This window comes from Mesoplodon mirus (assembly GCF_964341445.2).
Source record: "Mesoplodon mirus genome assembly, chromosome: 7".
NCBI classification, from domain to species: Eukaryota; Metazoa; Chordata; class Mammalia; order Artiodactyla; family Ziphiidae; genus Mesoplodon; species Mesoplodon mirus.
The window spans coordinates 47,900,396-47,923,779 of NC_138983.1; the positions used below are offsets into that span (position 1 = coordinate 47,900,396).

The window sequence follows — 23,384 nt, forward strand, 5'->3', positions numbered from 1 at the left end:
CTCAGAATGGGAGAAAATATTTACAAATGAAACAACGGACAAGGATTAATCTCCAAAATATACAAACACCTCATGGGGCACAATATCAAAAAGCCAAACAACCCAATTAAAAAATGGGCAGAAGACCTAAATAGACATTTCACCAAAGAAGACATACAGATGGCCAAGAGGCACATGAAAAGATGCTCAACATCACTAACTATTAGAGAAATGCAAATCAAAACTACAATGAGGTATTATGTCATATGGGTCAGAATGGCCATTATCAAAAAAATCTAGAAACAATAAATGCTGGAGATCAATGGAACAGGATCGAAAGCCCAGAGGTAAACCCACACACATATGGTCACCTTATTTTTGGTAAAGGAGGCAAGAATATACAATGGAGAAAAGACAGCCTCTTCAATAATTGGTGCTGGGAAAACTGGACAGCTACGTGTAAAAGAATGAAATTAGAACACTCCCTAACACCATACAGAAAAATAAACTCAAAATGGATTAAAGGCCTAAGTGTAAGGCCAGACACTATAAAACTCTAGAGGAAAACATAGGCAGAACACTCTATGACATAAATCACAGCAAGATCCTTTTTGACCCACCTCCTAGAGAAATGGAAATAAAAACAAAAATGAACAAATGGGACCTAATGAAACTTAAAAGCTTTTGCACAGCAAAGGAAACCATAAACAAGACGAAAAGATAACCCTCAGAATGGAAGAAAATATTTGAAAATGAAGCAACTGACAAAGAATTAATTTCCAAAATTTACAAGCAGCTCATGCAGCTCAATATCAAAAAAAAAAAAACCCAATCCAAAAATGGGCAGAAGACCTAAATAGACATTTCTCCAAAGAAGATATACAGATTGCCAACAAACACATGAAAGAATGCTCAACATCACTAATCATTAGAGAAATGCAAATCAAAACTACAATGAGATATCACCTCACACCAGTCAGAATGGCCATCATCAAAAAATCTACAAACAATAAATGCTGGAGAGGGTGTAGAGAAAAGGGAACCCTCTTGCACTGTTGGTGGGAATGTAAATTGATACAGCCATTATGGAGAACAGTATGGAGGTTCCTTAAAAAACTAAAAATAGAACTACCATATGACCCAGTAATCCCACTACTGGGCATATACCCTGAGAAAACCATAATTCAGAAAGAGTCATGTACCACAATGTTCATTGCAGCTCTATTTACAGTAGCCAGGACATGGAAGCAACCAAAGTGTCCATCGACAGATAAATGGATAAAGAAGATGTGGCACATATATACAATGGAATATTACTCAGCCATAAAAAGAAACAAAATTGAGTTATTTGTAGTGAGGTGGATGGACCTAGAGTCTGTCATACAGAGTGAAGTAAGTCAGAAAGAAAAAAACAAATACTGTATGCTAACACATATATATGGAATCTAAAAAAAAAAAAAAGGTTCTGATGAACTTAGGGGCAGGACGGAATAAAGATGCAGACCTACTAGAGAATGGACTTGAGGACATGGGGAGGGGGAAGGGTAAGCTGGGAAGAAGTGAGAGAGTGGTATGTACATATATGCACTACCAAATGTAAAACCGATAGCTAGTGGGAAGCAGCTGCATAGCACAGGGAGATCATCTCGGTGCTTTGTGACCACCTAGAGGGGTGGGATAGGGAGGGTGGGAGGGAGGCTCAAGAGGGAGGGTATATGAGGGTATATGTATGCATATGGTTGGTTCACTTTGTTGTACAACAGAACCTAACACAGTATTGTGAAGCAATTATACTCCAATAAAGATCTATTAAAAACTGTATTTTCTTCCAAGTATATATTTCATAGTGTTATATCATGTTGCTCAGTAAAAGTGTAACCATTTCTCCATTGTTGGATAGAGGCTTTACTCGCTCCATTTTGGGGGTCTATTCTAAGTAATACTGGAATGAACTTTCTATGTGTGCTACTGTGAATAAACCGTTGTGCACATCTTGGAATCATTCCTTAGGAAAATTCCCAGAAGCAAAATTGCTAGATCAAAGAGTGTGGATGTTTTTAAGGCTTTTGATAATATTGAAAATTTGCTAGTGAGGAAAGTTGTGCCACTTTATACTTCAACTGCTTAGACGTCACTGGCTGGGTGAGAGGTGACAAGGGCCTGAGCCAGGTTGGTGTGGTAGAGACAAAGATAGTGCAGAGGGGGTATTCAAGATACATTTCTGACAGCACATCTGCAGGCCTTGGCGACAAATGGCTTATGGCAGGCTGTGTGCTTGTGCGTGTGTGTGTTGGGGGACCAGGCTAGAGGAGAATTTCTACCCATCTTCCAGATAGGAATTTGCTAGGATGCAGATAAGATAATTTACAGGACAGCACCTAGCAAACTTGAGGTGCTCTATAGATGTAAAAGCTTATTGATAGTAAGTACGAAATCCCACCCAAAAGGCTGTTTCAAGGATGAAATGGGCTGGTGTGTATGAAGCCTCTAAGCTCTAGGCAAATAGTCATTCTCCTGTGACCTGGCACAATCTTGGGAGATAAACTTGGGAGAATTGCTACATTTTATCCTCATCCGTTTGAGTCATAGAGCACGTGGACACTTGCTTTACTTTTCCTTTGTCTCCTGCTTCCAGTGAGGAGGGAATCAGCTTAAACAGCTGAGGGTAGGGTCCAGCCTGGAGTGACAGGGAAGGAGATACCTCCATCCTTGGTCTGCCTTGGGTCCCTAAGGCAGAGGGAAGTGCTTGGGGCTGCAGCTGTGACCTCTGGCCTCCTGGCTGGGCCACATTGTGCGCTCACCCTGGGGGAGGAGCCTAAAGATGCTGATAATGAGGCCCTTCCGGTGCAGCCAAACAGGCGCAGGAAAGCTTCTGCAGAGGAAAGATTAGACACAATCCCCGATTTAGAGAACACGATGGCGGGAACAAACCTCCTCCCCCTCCCCGGAGCTCTTTGTGGGTGGTATTGTTTATTGTTGGAGGAGAACAATAGAGGGAGCCTGGCCTGGGCTTGTGCAGAAGCTGGAAACAGCAAGTTGGGTCTGGGGAAGGCCTTTTTTAGATCAGTGCAACAAACATGTTTTGCAGACTGAGGCTCCCAATCTTGGAAAGGGATTAATGAGTGGGAAGGGTATCATCCTTTTCCCCTGGAAATCAAGGTGCCAATACTACCAAGTGCATCCAAGGCTCTTGGTCAAGCACCTGCCCCCAGGTGCTGTGGTACAAAATAAATTAGCTCTGCCTGGGGAATGAACTGAATGGGGGCCCAAGTGGGTCCTCAGCAGTGGCCCTCCCTCCTCCTCTCACTTATATGTGGGAAAACACATTTGGGCTCAGGGCAGTGACACCTTCTCACTGTGAAAGGTGAAAGAGCATTGTTTACTTTAACAAGATCATTTGGACTTGTGCTTTGGTTAACGTTCTGATGAAATGCTGTTTCTTGGATTACTTTTCATTTTTCTTCTTTGTCTGGTATCCCAAATACATTTTGTATTTCGAGGAAATAGGAAAATATAAAAGACAATATGTACAAAGAAGAAGGTAAAATATTTTACTGTCTTGGTTTTGAAAGTAATATTGTGGAGATCTCAGGCCTACTTTATTTATTTATTTATTTATTTGCATGTCTTAAAAACTATTCCCAAGGGCTGCTTTTTTTTTTCTTTTTCCTCTCTTCGAGATTCCTTTCATTGGACGTAATATCCCTCCCAGTGCAAGCAAGCCAAGGGCTGCTTTTGACCTGCCTTGCATCCACGGGTCCATGCCAGCTTCCACTGGTGGTTAGGCCCGTGGCCTCGCCCAGTAGGGATTTATATTTGCAGACTTTATTTGTCCTGGCGGCAGCTTAGCGTCAGGAGACCCACGTGTCTCTTCTGACTCTGTTGCTTGCATGCTGAGTGGCCTGAGGCGAGTCACTCTCCTACTTTCAAATGCCATTTCTGTGAAATGGGGAGAAAAGGACAGGCTTCTCCTGCTTCCTCAGGAAGATTCTGTGTCAGGGTACAGTGAGAGTAATTTCTGAGTGGTAATACATGATTTACATGGGTGAGAGTTTTGTTTTTATTAGTGACAAAAATAGACTATTTTTCTGTCCATTGGATTTGGCTGTCATACTTGGTACTTGGTTTTAAGGGAAGTTGATGTGAAAGAATGAGCCTACCATGTCGAGTCTCGCTGCTCTGAGACATGTTTTTATATACACCATGAACTAGAAAAAGCAACTGCAGAACCTGGGTGGGACATTCCTTCCTGAGTCTCTGTCACAGGAAGGGGTGCAGCAGGGCAGACAAAGAGAAAAACAAAAAGAGACAGAGCACCCCAAACAGATAGTTTTAAAAGGGCACCTTTCTCTGTATTAGGACAACTACCTTGCCTTTTAAGCACTATTGTAGACTGAATGAAAGGGCAGAGTCTATTAAGAGTTAGAGGGGGCTTCCCTGGTGGCGTAGTGGTTGAGAGTCCGCCTGCCGATGCAGGGGACACGGGTTCGTGCCCCGGTCCGGGAAGATCCCACATGCCGCGGAGCGGCTGGGCCCATGAGCCGTGGCCGTTGAGCCTGCGCGTCCGGAGCCTGTGCTCCGCAATGGGAGAGGCCACAACAGTGAGAGGCTCGGGTACTGCAAAAAAAAAACAAAACAAACAAAAAAAAAGAGTTAGAGGTTATCTTCTTTCCCAGAAAGAGCTACATACTACAGCCTCTCCAGAAGCAAACACTGTTGCTAGTTTTCTTTTGTATTTTTCAGAGATATTTTATGCATATGCAGATAAATAATTATATGCCCCTCTTTTCATACTATACACACCATTCTCCACCTTGCTTCTTTCACTTAATGTATCTTACAGATATCCATTGTGGGCTGCGTGGTATATTGATGTATAGTTTTCACCATCTGTACAACTATTTTCCTGCTGATGGATTTAGGCTGATTTCTTATTTGCTATTACAAACATTGTTGTAATGAATATCCTACTTCATGTGCCTTTGCACATGTGTATCAGTATAAGTGTAGGACAGATTCCTAGGAGTGAAATTGCTGGGTCAGAGGGGTTATAATAACAGCCCTTTTAGTTTTAACTCAGTATTGCCCTCCATAGAAGTTGCATTGATTTGCCTCCCACCAGCAGTATTCAATGCCCCATTTCTCTACACTCTGTCCAATACAGAGTGAATGTTGCCAATCTGATATGAAAAATGGCCTCTGATTAAAAATTGATTATAGTTTTCATTATAAATTATTATTTATAATTATAAATCATTATAGTTTGAATTTACTCAAACTATATGAGTGAGGCTGATCTTTTTTTTTTTTAATGTAAGTACCATTTTAATTTCCTTCTTGTAAACTATCTGCTCATGTCCTTTGCCCTTTTTTTCTATTGGGTTATTCATTTTTTCTTATTGATTTGTAGGAACTCTATGCACTTAAGGAAATTAGCCCTTAATTATATGCATTTCAGGTATTTTAGTCAGTTTATCTTTTACTGTTTTGCAATGCAGAATTTAAAAAAAATTAGTCAAATGGGTCAATATCTTTATTTTATGGCTTTGATTTTGAGCAATTCTTAGAAAGCCTGCCCCACTTTAAGATTTATATATTTATGTATATCCTGCTTTCTTCTAGCACTTTCATGTTTTCATTTTTAAAAATCCAAATCTTTAATCCATCTGGAATTTATTTTAGTATAACTCTCACAGAGTTCCAACTTAATTTTGTCACAGAAAAACTTGGATTTTGAATCCTGATACTTTTACTCATTAGCTGTGTAATTTTGAACAAATAGGTTAACTTCTCTGAACCTCAGTTTCCTTATCTATATATAGGAATAATAAGCCTACCTAGAAGGAAGAGATATGGGGATATATGTATATGTATAGCTGATTCACTTTGTTATAAAGCAGAAACTAACACACCATTGTAAAGCAATTATACTCCAATAAAGATGTTAAAAAAAAATAAGCCTGGGGCTTCCCTGGTGGCACAGTGGTTGAGAGTCCGCCTGCCGATGCAGGGGACACGGGTTCGTGCCCCGGTCCAGGAGGATCCCACGTGCCTCATAGCGGCTGGGCCCGTGAGCCATGGCCGCTGGGCCTGCGCGTAGCGGCTGGGCCCGTGAGCCATGGCCGCTGGGCCTGCGTGTCCAGAGCCTGTGCTCCGCGGCGGGAGAGGCTGCAGCAGTGAGAGGCCCGTGTACAGCAAAAAATAAATAAATAAATAAATAAATAAAAAATAAGAAGGAAAAAAATAAGCCTACCTAATGAGGTGGTTGAAAAAGTTAAATAAGATTATATATGGAAACAGCACAGTTCCTGGCACATAAGTGTTCAAATCATGTTCCAAATACCCAGGAACCTGGGAAAACAGTGTGTTCACGCAAGAGGGAGAAGTTCTAGGTGTGTAGGATACAGAGGTCACCTTGCAACTCACCAGTGTGTGACTTAGGATGAATCACTTCATCACCTAAACCCTCGGTTTCCTCACCTGCCTAATGAATGATAAGAACCAGTTCTTGTCGGCAGGTCCAGATTAGATCATGTCTGTGAAAACATTTGGTAAACTGTAAAGGGCCGAAAATGCTGGGGATTATGGCCTGATGAATGAGGAGCAGCCACGGCACAGGTGGGTGTTTGCCATCCCTGGCCAAGAAGAATAATTAACTTACAGTAACTTGAAATTAGCACTGATGTAAAGCAAGTGAGCTGCAGCAGTTGATTAAAGTAATGTTTAGTAATTGCCTTCTAGTAATTAAGCAATAATGACTTTCCTGAGACAGAACCTTGTTAGAGGAAAAGACAGATCAAACAGTTCCAATTCATCCTATACTTCTTTTTTTTTTTTTTTTTTTTTTGCGGTACGTGGGCCTCTCACTGTTGTGGCCTCTCCCGTTGCGGAGCACAGGCTCCGGACGCGCAGGCTCAGCGGCCGTGGCTCACGGGCCCACCCGCTCTGCGGCATGTGGGATCCTCCCGGACCGGGGCACGAACCCGTATCCCCTGCCTCGGCAGGCGGACTCTCAACCGCTGCGCCACCACGGAAGCCCCCATCCTATACTTCTTGAACACAGCCAGTGGAGTATGCAGACACGAGTATCTTGTTGAAGTGTGGTCCTTGTCTTTAAGGACAGACAGTAGGAGCAATAGATGTGTAGGGCATGGCCCCTGCCACCAGACAGAGCACGTGTGGATATGTACTTGGAGGAAGGTCCACAGTGCCCTGGGATTGTCCAGGAGGGAGAGCCTTACTTGCTCAGCCCTGTGTGCCAGTCTGAACCCAGTCCCTGGAGTCTGGCCCAGATTCTGAAGAACCCCAGCTCAGTAATGCTTTCTTCAAATGTTACTTGCTGCCCTTTTTTATTCCTTGTTTGGTTGTTTTTGATGTTTCTCATGTCCTGCCCATCTTCCTCCACAGCTGGGGTTGTGCTTAGGGCCTCTGTTTCTCCTAGACCTGATGAGTCAAATTTTCCCTGGGTAGGAGTTGCTAGATAAAATATAGAATGCCCAGAGACTTCCCTGGCAGTCCAGTGGTTAAGACTCCACGCTCCCAATGCAAGGGGACCTGGGGTCGATCCCTGGTTGGGGAACTAAGATCCCACATACTGCAACTAAGCCCACAAGCGACAACTACTGAGCCTGCGTGCTGCAACTACAGGAGCCCATGTGCCGCAACTAGAGAAGCCCACGTGTCGCAACGAAGACCCAGCTCAGCCTAAAAAAAGTATTTCATAGGAAGTATTTGGGTCATACTTATATACTAAAAAATTATTCATAGGTCCCATGTAATATTTGGAGCAAACATTAAAATTTATTTGTTGCTATCTGAAATTGAAATTTAGCTAGGTTTCCTCTTCCTTCCTTCTTCCCTCCCTCCTTCTAGCAACCCTACCTGGGTAGCCCTGATTTCAAATGCTATAAAATAGCATTTACCACACTAATGTTTCATGGAGGCTTAGAGCAAGTGATGTTAAAAGGTATTAATATAAGAAAAGATTTTTCAGCTAAAGTCATGTTTGGTAAATCCTGGATTAAACAGTTAGCCAGTTTTCTTCATTGTGGAAATTTTCAAAACCTTTTAAATCTCCAACATTGGGTTATAGTATTTAGTATTTCTCAGTTATGTCACTATCTTCCCCCTCCCCCTTCCTGAGTTTTTAGGGTCATAGGAGCAAGTGTTGAGTGAAGGCTGATGGGCATTCTGGGTGTCCATTCTTTTTGTAGACCGTGAGTTCTGATTCTGGGTTTTGGGAAAATAGCACTCTGTAGAAAACAAAAAAAGTTTTGTAATATTATGATTGTTTTTGTTTTAAAAATCCATAAATTAAAAAAACGCATAGATGTGAGAATATATATATTAAAAAAATTAGAAGGATGTATGCCAAAATATTAACTGTACTTACCCCAGGCGGGGTGTGGGTAGGGAAAAAGATTTTCCCCAAGTGATTTTATTTCCTTTTTGTTTGGCTATGTGCTCTGCAATCAGTATATGTGACTCTTGTCAGAGGGTTGGGGAAAAAAATTTTTTTTTGATTATTATATTTTTTAAAACATTTGATTATTATACATTTGATTATGAATCAGTTTTCCATATATTACCTGATTTGCCTCTCAAGCAACTCAGTGGTGTAGGTTCTAATACTATCCCGATTTTAGGGATGAGGAAACTTTACAGGGCTCTCTCGCAGACCCAGGTCTCTTGGTTTCCTTCAGCACTCATACTGCCTCTTTGGGTTAGAGAAGGGGCAGCACACACCGTCCTGGGGAGGGGCTGTCCTGGGGAGGGGCTGTCCTAGGAGGGGCCCTGGCGCCTGTTCACCCACCCCCTCCGTTTATAGACCAAGGTTGAGACCTTGAAAGAGAAAAGGACCTGCGTGAGACACACGTTTTTTGAACAAGGCCAAGTGCCCTGAGTATCATTTTCTTGGGCAGGGGCTGGGGGTCAGAAGGCAGGGCAGGGATCTGTCCCTGTGTTCACCAGAAGCCTTGACTTTATCTGTTACCCTGAGCCCAAAAGGGCAAGGGGAAAAAAATGTTCTGATGTACAGCAGTGAATACAGTTTGTTTTTTAAAAAGGTCACTTTGATAAATGGTTTATGTTGCCAAAATCACATTGCTTAGAATGTTTTTTTTTCTTTTAAGCTTTTCATAGTACATCTTGTTTCCTTATCTTTTTTAAACTCATTTTTTTCTTTTCTTCATCTATTTTTTCCTTTTTTGAATCTTCTGTACATATCCATTTATTTAGAGCCATTGTGGTGATAATGATATTTGAGGTTTGGCTTGTTTATCAGAGTAGTGTTCCTGTTTATATTCCCTGTGCCGATACTTGGTTACAGTGACATATGGTGACTAAATTGTGGGTGTGGTTTTCAAGGAAAAGTCTGGGTCCAGCTCCTAAAAGAGACCTGGGCTTTGAGGGCATCATGAGGAGCTGTGCTTGTACGACCTAGAATCAGTGTGTGGTCCTTTCAATGTGGGTGAGTTGCTCCTAGACCAGGGAGGTTCCAGAACACTGCAGCTCCAAGGGACCTCGGGGCACATTCAACTGACCCTGCAGTCCTCATGACAGTTACAGCAACACTGTCAACCACGAGGCAGGGGGCAGCAGCATCCTATTTCAGTAGGAGCCGGGCTCTGGAGTCAGATGGATCTGTCTTTGGGTCCTGGTCCTAAGACTAACTAGCTGCATGACTTTAGGATAAACTCTTTGTGCCTGTTTCCTCTGCTATGATTAGGGATGGTAATCATGGTACCCTACCTCATACGGTTGTTGTGAGGATTAAATGAGTGAATGCATGTAGAAGAATACCTGGCACATAATAAACATTGAATTAAGTGTTAGCTATTATTAACAATAATAGAATATACAGTTCTTAGATTTGTGCCTGGCCAGTAGCATATCTTTTGACATGTTTGCTCCCCAGACAAGGTGCAACTTTTGTTGTCAGTTTTAGGGCTGCGTGTAACTAACTGCTACTGAGTGAGATCCCCCTCCTTGGACGCTGTCTCATCACTTGGTGATTGGTGATGCCTGAGCTGTTACATTATTTCCCAGACAGAAAGGCTTCCTCAGAGCGTAGTTTCCAGAGATTCTTGTGAGCTTTTCATCCAGCAATGTGTTTTCTATTAGAAACAGAACAGTAACCACAGCCAGTAACCTGAAGTTTACAGTCCAGCCTTAGCCACAGGCAGCCTGCATTTCTAAAGAGACCAGACACTTTTCCCCCAGAAGTTTATTTAAAAAAACATTCAACGGAGCATTGAAGTAATTCCTTATAGAAAGGAGAAGGGCCTTCACTTTTTTTTTTTTTTGCGGTTTGTGGGCCTCTCACTGTTGTGACCTCTCCGGTTGCGGAGCACAGGCTCCGGACGCGCAGGCTTGGCGGCCATGGCTCACGGGCCCAGCCGCTCCGCGGCATGTGCGATCTTCCCGGACCGGGGCACGAACCTGTGTCCCCTGCATGGGCAGGCGGACTCTCAACCACTGCGCCACCAGGGAACCCAGGGCCTTCAGTTTTAGTCTGTGGCTTGCTCCAGGTGGTCTCTACCCGAGACTTGACTATGAACGTGACTCTGGCCACGTAACTCTTTGCCTTCCCTCCCTGAACGTGCATAATTTGGGCACTGCTGACCTTCTCTTAGGAGCCCTGTTTTTCAGATCTTTATTTTTGGACATTCTTCTCTCGATTCTCTGCTTTGTTTCTTTGACCTCTGCCAAAGATGGAGAAGTAAATGTGTTGCAAACGATCTAAGCACAGAAAAAGAATGTGGCCCAGTACTGTGTTCACTTTTTGTTGACTTAGGAAGCAGTGAGTTGTGGTCTGTGTATGAGCCACAGAGCCTCACATCTTCCTGCTCTCCTTGCACCTAGCCCTGAGATTTATTTCCTTTTCACTTTTAACAGCTTTATTGAGTTTTAATCCCTGCGTTTTTAGCCAGAGTCTGACCTTGATTCTTATTTAAAAGTGTGGTAGAAAGAGTTCTGGATTTGAAGCCAGAGGGGAAGAGAAAAAGGAAATCACATTTATTGAGTCTTACCCTTCATCATTCCATTTCTTCAGATCTTTCTTAAGATGCTATTATAAGCCAGGCATTGTGAAAGGCACCGTAGGGCAGTGCTTCAGGAATGTGGGAGGTGGACCCAGGCTATCTCAGTTTGAATTTCACTTCCATCAGTGAAGTGGGACCCACCATTAAGTAGGACCTTAATGACTTCTTATTTAACTTCTCCTGTGCCTCAGTCTCCCCATCTGTCAAGTTAGAATGCTAATAGTGTCTACCTGATAAGGAGTGTTGTGAGGATCAGTGAGTTAATAATAAAAAATGAGGTGATGATGTTGACGACGGTGACAATGATGATGATAGGGAGGGGCTGGGGTCAGGGCTCAGTCAGACAGAGACTTCATTGCTCTCATGCTGTTCACAGCTGTGTGTGCGCATGCACGTGCATGCTGAGGGATGAACTTGGAGTGTGAGACAGATATAAATAATTAAGTACAGTAAAACTTGGTGAGTTACTATAGGGCAGGGGAGGGGACTGTGGGAGCATATGGCAGTGAGGCTTATTTTGATGGTATGTATACCTTCTGAACTTGAAGTCTGGCTGTTAGCTTTATGACTTTGGGTGACCCTCAATTTACTCACCTGCGAAACAGGTAACATAAAATACCAGCCTCGTAAACTTGTAAAAACAAATGGAAATAGACATAAAGTGCCAAGTATAGTGCCTGGCATATAGTGAGTTCAGTGACCGTTTATGGACCCAGATTCTTGACAGAGAGATATTTTTCCTTCACAGTCCCGGTGAACAGAGACAGAACCCCCTGGGCTGCCACCTGCATGTTGGCTTGGCCATCAGTCATCTTTCCAAGGATCATTGGAATCCGCATAGAAACCACCTTTGCACACAGGGAATCTACTCCCCTGGCTCCTTCACGAGTCTCAGTGCAGTGGACTCTCCTTCCGTCCTTCCACCCTGCAACCCTCAGCGCTTTGAGCTTCAGCTGGCTGGTAGGGGTGACTCTGGGCTGCTTTAGCCTCCCAGGCACCCTTACCGTCTTGGGCTCGCCGGTCATCCTTTTCCTCTTCCTCCAGAGTCCCTCGGGCTTGTTCTGCCTTCACCTTATGAAATGAGGTTTTTTCTGGTTTTCTCAATTTTATTTAACTTTGTTATTTTTTTTTTTTAATTTATTTATTTTATTTATTTATTTTTGGCTATGTTGAGTCTTCATTGCTGTGCGCGGGCTTTCTTTCTAGTTGCGGCGAGCGGGGGCTACTCTTCGTTGTGGTGCGTGGGCTTCTCATTGCGGTGGCTTCTCTTGTTGCAGAGCACGGGCTCCAGGCATGCGGGCTTCAGTAGTTGTGGCACATGGGCTCAGTAGTTGTGGCTTGCAGGCTTTAGAGCGCAGGCTCAGTAGGTGTGGTGCACGGGCTTAGTTGCTTCGCGGCATGTGGGATATTCCCAAACCAGGGCTGGAACCCATGTCCCCTGCATTGGCAGGCGGATTCTTAACCACTGTGCCACCAGGGAAGCCCTGTTATTGTTTTTTAGCTTTTCTCACGTTGGTTTCAAGGGCAGAGACTGTCTCATCTCTGTACTTCCTATGGTGACTAGCACAGTGCTGTAGTAGGTACTCAATAGACAATAATTGTTTTTACCAGGATAGGGCTTTATGGGTAACCAAGGCTCTTTTGTACAGTTTTTTTTTTTCTTTCAAATCTGCACCACAGTCCTCTGAAGTAGACAGAGCAGGTAGTATTCTTTTTAGTACAATTAAGAAACTAAGGCCTACACTTCAGCCATAGGTCCATTAATTAATTATTTAATTCTACAGAGAAGCTATTTACTGAGTGTAACTCTGTCCCATGGGCTAGGAAAATAGAGCTGAAAGACATCATCCCTTCCCTCAAGGATGAGGCAGACGTTTGAACAAATAATTGTATGAAGTTTCAGGACAGAGGAACAGTGAACGTGTTTATTGGGGGAAGATCAGCGAAAAATTGAGAAAGAGATGCTTGCATTGGTCCTTAAAAGGGTTGACTTCACAACACAGAAAGAGTGGGCGGTAGGGCATCCCAGGTAGAGGAAATACCATGTACACAGCCTATGGGAATGAAAAGACCAGCACCTTGGGAGGTACTGCAGCATCAGCAAGGCTGGCAGGAGGTGTATAGCAAAGGGGTGGTGATAGAAGGGAAGATGGCGGTAACTCCCACTGGTAAGACCCCAAGACCCCCAGGACTTGCAGGAGACTGGAAGCTTCCTCCCTTTGTTCAGTCTCCCAGTTTCTAGCCCTTCCTCCCAGAGGCACTCACAGCATGTACATAAACCACCTTTCAGCTTTGGATGGGCTCCCCTTCGCTCTGCTTCCTTACACCCCCAGCTTGTCTGCACAGAGATTTGCAATCTCCTTTTAATGCTAAAAGAAAACATCTTATCACATGAGAGACCTGCGACCTGACTGCTTGGAAGAATAAAGTTTACCAGGTGAAATGACATCTGTGTCATTTGCTCTGTGGCGTGAGGTGACTGGGAAGGAATAAAGTCCGTCTGTGACCAAACACCTGTGTTCCTCTCTCGCTGGCAGGGTCACCAGAGGGGAGCGTTAAATTGCTCCTCAAATGAGTCAGCCCTGCTGTTCCCGAGGAGACGGGCTGGCGCAGCTTGAGCTCTGTGGGCAAGTCTGACCAGGCCCATCTCACTCGTGCCTGTGTTTGCCTTGCAGCTGTGTAAATGAGTATGGAAGATTATGATTTCCTGTTTAAAATTGTTTTAATCGGCAATGCTGGTGTGGGGAAGACGTGCCTAGTCCGACGGTTCACTCAGGTAAGAAGTCTGAAGTCTGGGGTCGGGTTTTTCCATCTGGCCTTCGGGGTTAGGGGATCCTGACAGGATGGGTGAGTGGTACCCACGCCAGCCTCTTGTCTGCCAGTGCTTAACGAGCCCTTTGCAAGTGTACCAGCTCCATAGCCTAGTCTAGAGGGTTTTTTTTCAACATTTAAAAATTTTCATCTTATTTGAAGTCTCAGCAACGGTGAACATGACCACTATTTTCTCTGTGAAATATCCTTTGCTCTTTCTTTTAACTTTTTAAAAAATTGAAGTATAGTTGATGTACAGTATTATATTACAGGTGCACAACATAGTGATTCACCATTTTTAAAGGTTAGACTCCATTTATAGTTATTATAAGATTTTGGCTGGATTCCCAGTGTTGTATAATATATCCTCACAGCTTATTTATTTTATACGTAAGAGTTCGTATAGACTAGAGTTTCTGAACCATTTCCAGGGAGCACGGCTCAATGGGTCTCCACCAGCCCTCCCACGCCTCTCTTGTGGCTTCTTTTAGTAAAAGGGGTGAGTGGTTTTTCTTTCAGTCCGCAGTATCAAAAATAGCTTATCAGATAAAAAAATAGATTACTCATTAATAATAATCCAAAGGTGGAAACAAACGAATCTGGATGTCAAGTTAAACCTAAATGTTAACTTTTTAAAAACTCAAATTCAAATTAAACCCCTCAAGCTCCCTGCTGATGCCCTCTCAGTTCCTCCCAGAAAACTGATCAAATCGTTTTGGTTTAGAACCAAATATGCTGATTTTTCTAATCTATTCCTCGGGAATGAAATGAGAACAGTGAAGGACTATTTGAACTAAATTAAATGTTCCCTCTGGGTTGAGTCCTTATCGTTTGTTCTAAGTACAAGTTCCCTTTGGGGCTGCCCTTTTGAGAGTTACTGCCAGAGATTATATACCTGATTTCACACAGAAATGGGTGGGAAGTCATTCTGAGGTTGACCTTCTTCTGTGTTTTCCTGGAAAATTATGAATGGCATCCTTTTCAGGATTTATCATGCATGCATCTTGCATTTTCATAAAGTGCTAATGGGGAAGGTTGAGAATAGCTCTTCTGTCTAAGGCACAGGGCAACCTGGTGCCCAGGAGAGAACACTGGCTCGAGAGTGGAGACACGGGCCCTCGTCCCAGCTCTTGCCCCGTGAGCCTGGGGAAATTCCGCCCCCTTGCTGAGCCTTCCTGCCTCCCTGTGATCTCCAAGGCCCCTTCTAGCTCTGACAGTCTGTGGTTCTCTGGAAAACTGGAGAGACAGATTGGATAACACAAACAGCTTGAGGGCAGAGAGTCACCTTTGGAAATGTCAAGGTTTTTCCCATGATAATGAACGCAGAATAGGACTTTTTACTAAGCCATGGCCTGGTGAAATCAAAAGTAACAAGCTGACAGGCATCTGGGCTCAGTCAACCGCCATGGCGTAATATTGGAAACTCCAACTGGTTTTACTTCCCCCTACCATTAGTAACCTTTCTGCTTTTGGCAGGAGGACAAGACTGCAGAGATGTAAAGTTTTCAGTCCCTTTGTCAGAAGTTCCCTTGACCTTGTCTAATTACTGAAAGTTCCCTTACAGACTTTTAAGCCCACTCTTCTCATTTTATAGGTAAAAAACTCAGGTCTTAGAGGGATGAAATGACTTATTAGCATCTCATATCATGTTAGTGGCAAGGCTAGGATTAGAATCCAGATCTTCCGGTTCACAGTGTGATATTTTTTATCTTTTGCATGTTCTAACCTCTGAGACCATAGGAGTCTGGCTTTTTTTTTTTTTCTTGGGTTTGCGGGCCTCTCACTGTTGTGGTCTCTCCCGTTGTGGAGCACAGGCTCCAGTTGCGCAGGCTCAGCGGCCATGGCTCACGGGCCCAGCCGCTCCGCGGCATGTGGGATCTTCCCAGACCGGGGCATGAACCCGTGTCCCCTGCATCGGCAGGCGGACTCTCAACCACTGCGCCACCAGGGAAGCCCTGGCTTTTCTTTTTAAAAGCATAATTCTTGTCATTAGGGGTAAAAATACTTTGATTTTTAAACAGTAAGTTTTACCAATAAGCACACCACCCCTTATTTTTCTTTTCTGTTTACTTTTTACCACTCCCAGTCCCTCAACTCCCCCCAAAGTTCATATTTCATAGACAGGATTATGTTTAGTTTTGTTATTTAGTCGACAGTTAAAATGAATTGGATTCAGCTGTTTTTGAGGCATGAGGAATTGGGGAACAAAATGATGAGGGAGACACTGGGAAGGATTTGTTTTCTTTTTTGGCATTTGTTATACTGCAAAACAGCTGGAGCTGTAAACTTGAAGCTTGGCAGCCTTGTGTTTGAGCCAAACCAAAATAGAAGAAAATTGATTCAATATTTGTAAGCAAAGTTATGAATGTTTATATTTACATCTTTTGCAGACATGCAGTGGAACAGTTTCTGTTGGTCTGATGCTCAGTCTTTTAAGATCAAACTTTAATTAAAGAACTCTCTTGTTAGGGAATGGACTTAATTAAAGATGCCCCAGTCTTAGCTCCCGGAGCTAATGAAGTCCATTTTACTTTAATTTCTGGAAATTCTGGAGTATGAATGTGAAGAGGGAAGAGAAACTAGGTGAAGGGTTCTTTCTTGATAGAATTCCTTCCCACTTCAACTCCCTCCCTAAGCTTACGGGAAATATTATGTGACAGTAAATTACATTATACATGTAATTTTACTAAAATCATACCTTTCTAGTTCAGCTTCCAATTTGATGTAAAGCTTTGTTTTGAAATACTTACATCAGACCAGAGAGAAGGACTGGTTTGCCTAAGGTCACTCAGAGATCCTTAGGCTGCTGCCTCCTGGTTTGGTGCTATTTCTACTATACTGTCTCCCTGGATGACTGCTTTTCTTCAGTTATCTTCCCAGGGTCATTGGCCCTGATCTCATATAGTTATATCTGTATGGTACAGAAATAGTTATCACTCTCAGGGCAGACGGAAATTCAAAGGATCACTGTCTCATTCACGTTTCTTGTGTTGAGTTCTTGTTTGTTTTTTCATCTTGGTTGTTCACCCCCATGGCTGTCCATGCCCTAGACTAATAGCCAGTTTTAATCTTCCTTGATCTTACCTTTTAGAGCACCTGTCCATTTTGCCCCCACCCAGACCATCCCAATCTCATCCCTGCAGCTCCGTGTCTTATCCTTGTGTCTGATTTTTCTGTTTCATTCTTTGAAGTCAGGTCCCCCGTCCTTTCCCAGTTCTCTCTTCCTTTACCCTCTCTGTCTGCTTCCTCCTTTCTTTGTCCCCCTTTCCCCTTCCTTCTTCTTTCAGCATTTCTCTCTCCCCCATGCACCCTCCTTTCTCCTCCCCTCAAAACATATATACAAAGTTAAATTAAACAGGGTTCCCATGACACTAACCAGAGTTCTCTCTTCTACCAGTTAACTCAGCCAAAGGAAGGAGCTGGCGATGGGTAGTAATGGGGTGGGGTGGGGGGAGAATCTCATTTAATTGAAAGATTTGCTTATTGTTATTTTCTATTATTTCTGCTTTAGGGTCTTTTCCCCCCAGGACAAGGAGCCACAATTGGAGTTGATTTTATGATTAAGACAGTGGAGATTAATGGTGAAAAAGTAAAGGTAAGATACTAAGTGTTCAATAGGGTTTCATTGTGTTGTGTGAGAGGAAGTAGTGTTTTCATAACATTTATTAAATCACCTAATGGAAACCCACACTGAAAATAACATACTCAGCCATGGCAGCTTATTTCCAAACAGAGTTCCTCTCTTCCGTTTATAGGGGCAGGAAGGGGTTATGGGTGATGTGTTTACAAATGGGAAGACAGCGAGAGAAGAGCTAAGGCAAGTTTGTCCTGTCTCTTGTCGTGTCAGACTTCCCTGGTGGTCCAGTGGTTAAGACTCCGTGCTTCCACTGCAGGGGGCATGGGTTCGATCCCTGGTCAGGGGACTAAGATCCTGCATGCTGTGTGGCATGGCCAGAAAAAAAAAAAACAAGGAAGAAATTTCTTTTGGGGATCTCTTGAGTTGGGCCATTATGCAGAGCTATTTCTTCTTCTTCTTCTTTTTTTAAGTTGGAGTATGATTGCTTTACAATGTTGTGTTAGTTTCTGCTGTACAATAAAGTGAATCAGCTATGTGTATACATATATCCTTTCCCTCTTGGACCTCCCTTCCCCCACCCCCATCCCACCCATCTAGGTCATCACAGAGCACGGACCTGAGCTCCCTGTTTCTTCTTAATAGCAGCTTCATGAAAGAGCCCCCCGATTCCTACATTCACTATGGGTCATTCTGTTGTATGAATCATTTATTAGAATTATTCTGTCTACCACCCTACCCCTATCCCTAGTAAGGAAGAAATACTAAATGAGGGGTCCAGGAAGGGTCCATGATCTGCCCCGTCCCCTTTGTGGCCTCTGGATGGTTTGGTACCTGTATGAGCTATGGTGTCTGAGTTCAGTAACAGGAGAAGGGAGGTAGTATTTTTCCAGTGCCTAATATGCATCAATCCCCCTGCTACCTATTTTTACATTTAACTTAATCCTTATTGTAAACTCTGTGAGGTAAGTGGTAAATTGTCTTCATTTTATAGTTTTCAGAGAGGTTGAGTGACTTATTTATCCACGGCTACACAGTTTAGCAAGGGAGGTAGGCAGGATCTGAAGCGGTTTTGTGTGGGCCAGTGCACCCCACTGCCTCCCTGGCAGGGGTCTCTACTGCTCTGAGAGCAGGGGAGAATGAAGGCATAGTAAGCCCATTATCTCGGAGCAAGGAAAGAGGGAAGTGATGGAAAGAAGTGTGCAGTAAGACTAAATTACTTGGGGGACTTCCCTGGCGGTCCAGTGGTTAAGTCTCTGTGCTTCCACTGCAGGGGGCACGGGTTCGATCCCTGGTCAGGGAACTAAGATCTCACACGCCGCGTGGTGTGGCCAAAAAAGAAGAAAAAAAAAGACTAAATTACTTGGAAGGAGGGTAGAGATACTGATCTTTGGCACTGTGCCCCTCAGAGTTAGTGAAATTCCACGGTCAGATCTTTCAGAGTTGAGTCCCATGGAAAGAAGGGATGACCTTGGCATCAGCAGCACAGTGAGAACCATGGCATCAGAGTTCCAGCCAGATCCCAACCCCAGCATCCCAAGTTTGAGTCCATGCCACTTGCATCCTTCTCCCATAGGTACCTGCACTCCTACCTTCAGATGCCTCAGGAAGGGCAGAGAAGCTCTGGGGTGCTCTTACAGCATGTCACAGACATACAGAGATGTGTTTAGGATGAGGCTTCTGAGTGGGGGACAGTATCTTTTCTAGTGTCTCTTCCAGCCTTGACTCTTCAAAGGGTTTTTTTTTTTTTTTACTGCAAAGACATCTACACCAAATACAGTAGTGATGGAGAGCTGGGGGCTCTGGAAAATAAAAGCAGGGTGTGGAATCCACATAAATGCCAACTGGAAAGGTCAGAAAAACTGTGCGTTGGGGTGGTGAGAAGGAGCTGGGTGGGGAGAGAAGGGAGCCAGGAGTGTGCACTCAAGAGGCGGCGGCAGGAAGAGCCACTTGTAGTTCTCTCTTGTTCCAGCAGAGGCAGGTGGTGCCATCCCAAGGAGCTGGGTTAACATAACTTCTGTTTTAGGCATTGTATTTCCAGATATTTGGGTTTCCCATTTATATACATATATATGTATGAGTTCATTCCTTTGACCAGAAAGGTTCATGCCTGCCATATGCCAGGCCCTGGGAATAGATAGCAGTGAATAAGAAATGGTCCCCATTGTTAAAGAACAGGCTTATTTTTCCTTCCTGAATCCTCAGATTTAGGTATTACATTTATGCCACTTTCCGTGAACCATAACCTCGTTTTTAAGTACTTATTATACTCAGCTAAAATCCATCTTTTTATAGCATCTAACTCTACCACGAGACCACAGGCTCCCCAAGAACAAGGTTTATATCTTACTTATCTTTGTATCACAGCACAGTACCCGTTCCCATCATCACTTTAGGCCTCTGGACCTTCGTCTATGAGAAGTGAGAGTTGGTTCATCTCCGAAATCCAGTCCTAATTAATTTGCCTGGGATTTTTTCTAGCCGTATATGTAGAATCAAGATAGAAAATGACCCTCTTCAACCACATTAGTCCAAGGGTCTCATTAACACTTGGACACGTGAGAAGAGCAGCCCAGGCTTCACTAAGGAAGCAGTTGTTGTCTTATTATTGTTGGTGTTCTTTAACATTAACTGAATACCTCTTTTTGGTGAGAGTTAAGTGTCTTTTTGCTAGTAGTTTGCAGGCTTTCTCAGGGCCCCATAGAGCCAATGGAAAGAGAATCCACCCGTGGTTTGTACAGGATCACCCACCTGGCAAGTGGCAGGGCAGGACCAGAACCCTGGTTTCTCTCCTGACTGCTCATCATCCACCCTCAGCCTCTCCTACAAGTCCCATTCTTTCTAGGATGACTCCCAACATCACAGGCAGCTAAGCAAAGGTGTTAGAAAGATTCTCATAGCTGTTAAGTCTTAGTGCCCAATCAGTAGAGGCAAAGTTGAGGAAGAGGCCCTTCTCTTAAAGTGGTCTGTATTATGAAGGTGACCTTGGGTAGAAAATATAATTTAAACTTATATAGAATTTTCTCCTTACCACTGATTTTTTTAGCCTATCATAAATTAATGAGTAATAAGCAAAACTCTAAGCTCAGTCTATGACATTTTAACCTTAGGAGATTAATTATAATAGAAGTAGAAGATTTGCTGGATTTTTCTCTCATCAGGTATATATTGCATAGATAGGAAAGTCTTGAAAGTATGCATGTGTATTTCCTCTTTCAGCCATCTGTCCATCCTTTCATTTATCCAGCCATCCTGTGTTAGGGTGGATGCTTTGTGCCAGGCACTGTGTTAGGTAAAGTATCTTTGTTCCCTAGTAACTTACTGTCATCTTGCTGAAATGTTTCATCTGTGAAATCTTCTTTAATACTCTGCTAATCATTTAAGCAGAATGAATCCATCCTTCCTTTGTGATTCCACCATCCTTTGTTCATTCAGTGAGCCATCATTCCAATGTGTCCACCACGTACCATGGCCTGTTTTAGGAAGGCAGTAGGGGTATAAGGTTAAATATAAGGCAACCCTTACCCTTAGAGAACCTAGTCTAACAAGGGGACATAGTAGTAAACCAATGATTGCAGTACGTTCTTGTAGCAGTGAGGCAATAGAGGTGTAAGTGGTGGTACAAAGAAGAGAGTAGACAATGGTGCAGCCCCATACTGGAGGTGAGAGTGGTTAGAAAGCCCAGGGCAGTGGTATTGAGAACATATTCATGGACATAAGACTAACACCAGGAGACACGCTCCTGCTGGCCCCTCTTTAATAAAACATCTCATATCTTACCATGGTTAGTCAACTATGTATTCATCCTCCCTGTACTAGGAGCTTTTTGAGATCAGGGACCGTGTTTTATTTATCTTTGCATCCTCTCTGTGCTTAGCACAGTGTTCTGCATCTGTTAATGATCTATAAATGCTGAAAAAGAGCAAATGAATTGCAGAGAGAATAGTGAAACCATTGAATAATAATAGTGAAACCATTGAATAATAAAGGCAGTGGAATATGGATCTCCTCAGGAATTAACCATAAGGCTAGAAACAGGCAGCCCCTTTGGGAAAACAGCCGACATCTCAGCCAAGACATACAATCACTATTCTAGAAAATATCTCAGTGGTTTTCATTCTCAGAGCTGTTCTCAAGATGTGCCAGTCATGAGAACATACTGATTTCTAATGATTGGCAGTATTAAATCCAATCACAAGTGTTTTTCGAGGCTCCGTGCAGCATTAAAATAATAGTCTCTTGTTCTAAGACACAGCCTGGCAGAGGGGAACCATGTCCCTAGGTTTGAGGCAGAGAAGAGAAGTAGCTTTTGTCCTGGCAAAAGCTGTAACATCTGTATGGTCGCCTTCAGCATACACAGGCTTTCATGTACATCATCAAAGGGCAGCTGTGACTCCAAATCAAAGGAGAGCCTGTGTGCCGCTGATTGGTGGCAGGGACCACCGGTCACTCATCAGCTAAACTGGTCTGAGCAGAGGGTGATACCAACTGCCTCATCCTCTTTGGATGCAGATGTACATTTAAATCAGTCTCTGGCAGCAAAGCAGCACGGTGTATGGACTGAGTCCTCTCCTGGGAGTCAGAAGGCCTGGAGTCTGCGTCCCAGCCTTGCGAGTAACCTGTTAATGAAAGAGAGGCATAAATTTGCCTACCTCACTGGGTTGTTGAAAGGATGAAATGAGACCGTGAATAAATATTTGAACATTTACTCTTTGCCAAACACTGGATTTGGTATAGGGGATAACGGAGAGTAAAATGGACCCCAACTTCCCCCTCATGAAGCTTTCAGTCTAGTGAGGAAGACGGTTCTGAAACAAGTTATTACAAGTAACTAAGTGATTCAAGTGTGTCAGGTGCTGTGAGGGAGAATTGCAGGGTAGGTTGCAGGAGAGATTATTTGGGGGTGGGGATGGGGAATCTGGCCTAATCTGAAGGTTCCAGAAGGTCTCCCCTGAGGAAATGATGTTCTGTTAATGGGGGTGAAGGCATTTTGTGACATGTGAAATTGATGCAGTTAGAAGGGAAGATTGTTGTTGGTGTGATTTTTCAAGGCCTTGGATTTGTTCTGCACTCAGCAGTCGCTCTGGGGAAGAGTTCTCTTTCAGAGGTCTGCTCTGTGCAGGGAAATTCAGGTTGAAGTGAGAAGTGTTTTGCCTTCTTTGTTATTAGAACCATCAGGTAAATGACTTCAGCAGGTTTGCATATTATTAACCTCTTTTTATAAAGAAGCCACCGAAGCCCAAAGAGATTAAGTGACTTGCCCAAGGTCACAGAGCTTACAAGTGGTGGAGGGAAAGTATTTTCTTTGCCTGCCATGGCATTGTTCCTGTTTTCATTAACAAAGATAATACCTTAATATATTCATTTGAATGGATTTTTTTTTTCCCTCTCCAGTTGCTGACTGAAATGCCAACAGTCACAGTGACAGCTTGCCCTGGATCCTGACTTTTGTAATAGGGCATTATGATTAAGAGCAGGGACTCTGGGACCACACTGCCTGGTTGAATCAGCTCTAGGACATATTGGCTGTGAGACATTGAGCAAGTTAATTAATCTCTCTGTGCCTCAGTTTCCTCATGTAAGAAATGGATATAGGAATAGTACTTACCTCATAGAGTTGTTGTGAGGGCTAAGTGAGTTATTCTATGTAAAGTATTTAGAATAGAGCTTGGCATGTAAGTGCTCAAGAGTTTGGTTGTCTTTTTTTCTTTTTATAAAGAATAGAGGGGATTGCTTATGACCAAAAGGAGAACATTTGAAATATGTTATATGAATGTAAAGCTTTAATAAGACATAGGAGGGCTTCCCTGGTGGCGCAGAGGTTGAGAGTCCGCCTGCCGATGCAGGGGACACGGGTTCGTGCCCCGGTCCGGGAAGATCCCACATACCATGGAGCGGCTGGGCCCGTGAGCCATGGCCGCTGAGCCTGCGCGTCCAGAGCCTGTGCTCCACAGTGGGAGAGGCCACAACAGTGAGAG

General features: G+C 43.5%; 1 protein-coding gene across 4 annotated transcripts in view; it reads left to right on the forward strand.

Moving 5' to 3' along the window:
- Positions 1-23,384, forward strand: part of RAB30 (RAB30, member RAS oncogene family) — an 84,074-nt gene that overhangs the window by 46,570 nt on the left and 14,120 nt on the right. For all 4 annotated transcript variants that reach the window (XM_082626938.1, XM_082626939.1, XM_082626941.1 and 1 more), the window contains exons 2-3: positions 13,697-13,797; positions 17,344-17,427. In XM_082626938.1, the coding sequence (XP_082483064.1) occupies positions 13,705-13,797; positions 17,344-17,427 (177 nt within the window). In that variant the 5' untranslated portion in view covers positions 13,697-13,704. The remainder of the gene's footprint in view (positions 1-13,696; positions 13,798-17,343; positions 17,428-23,384) is intronic.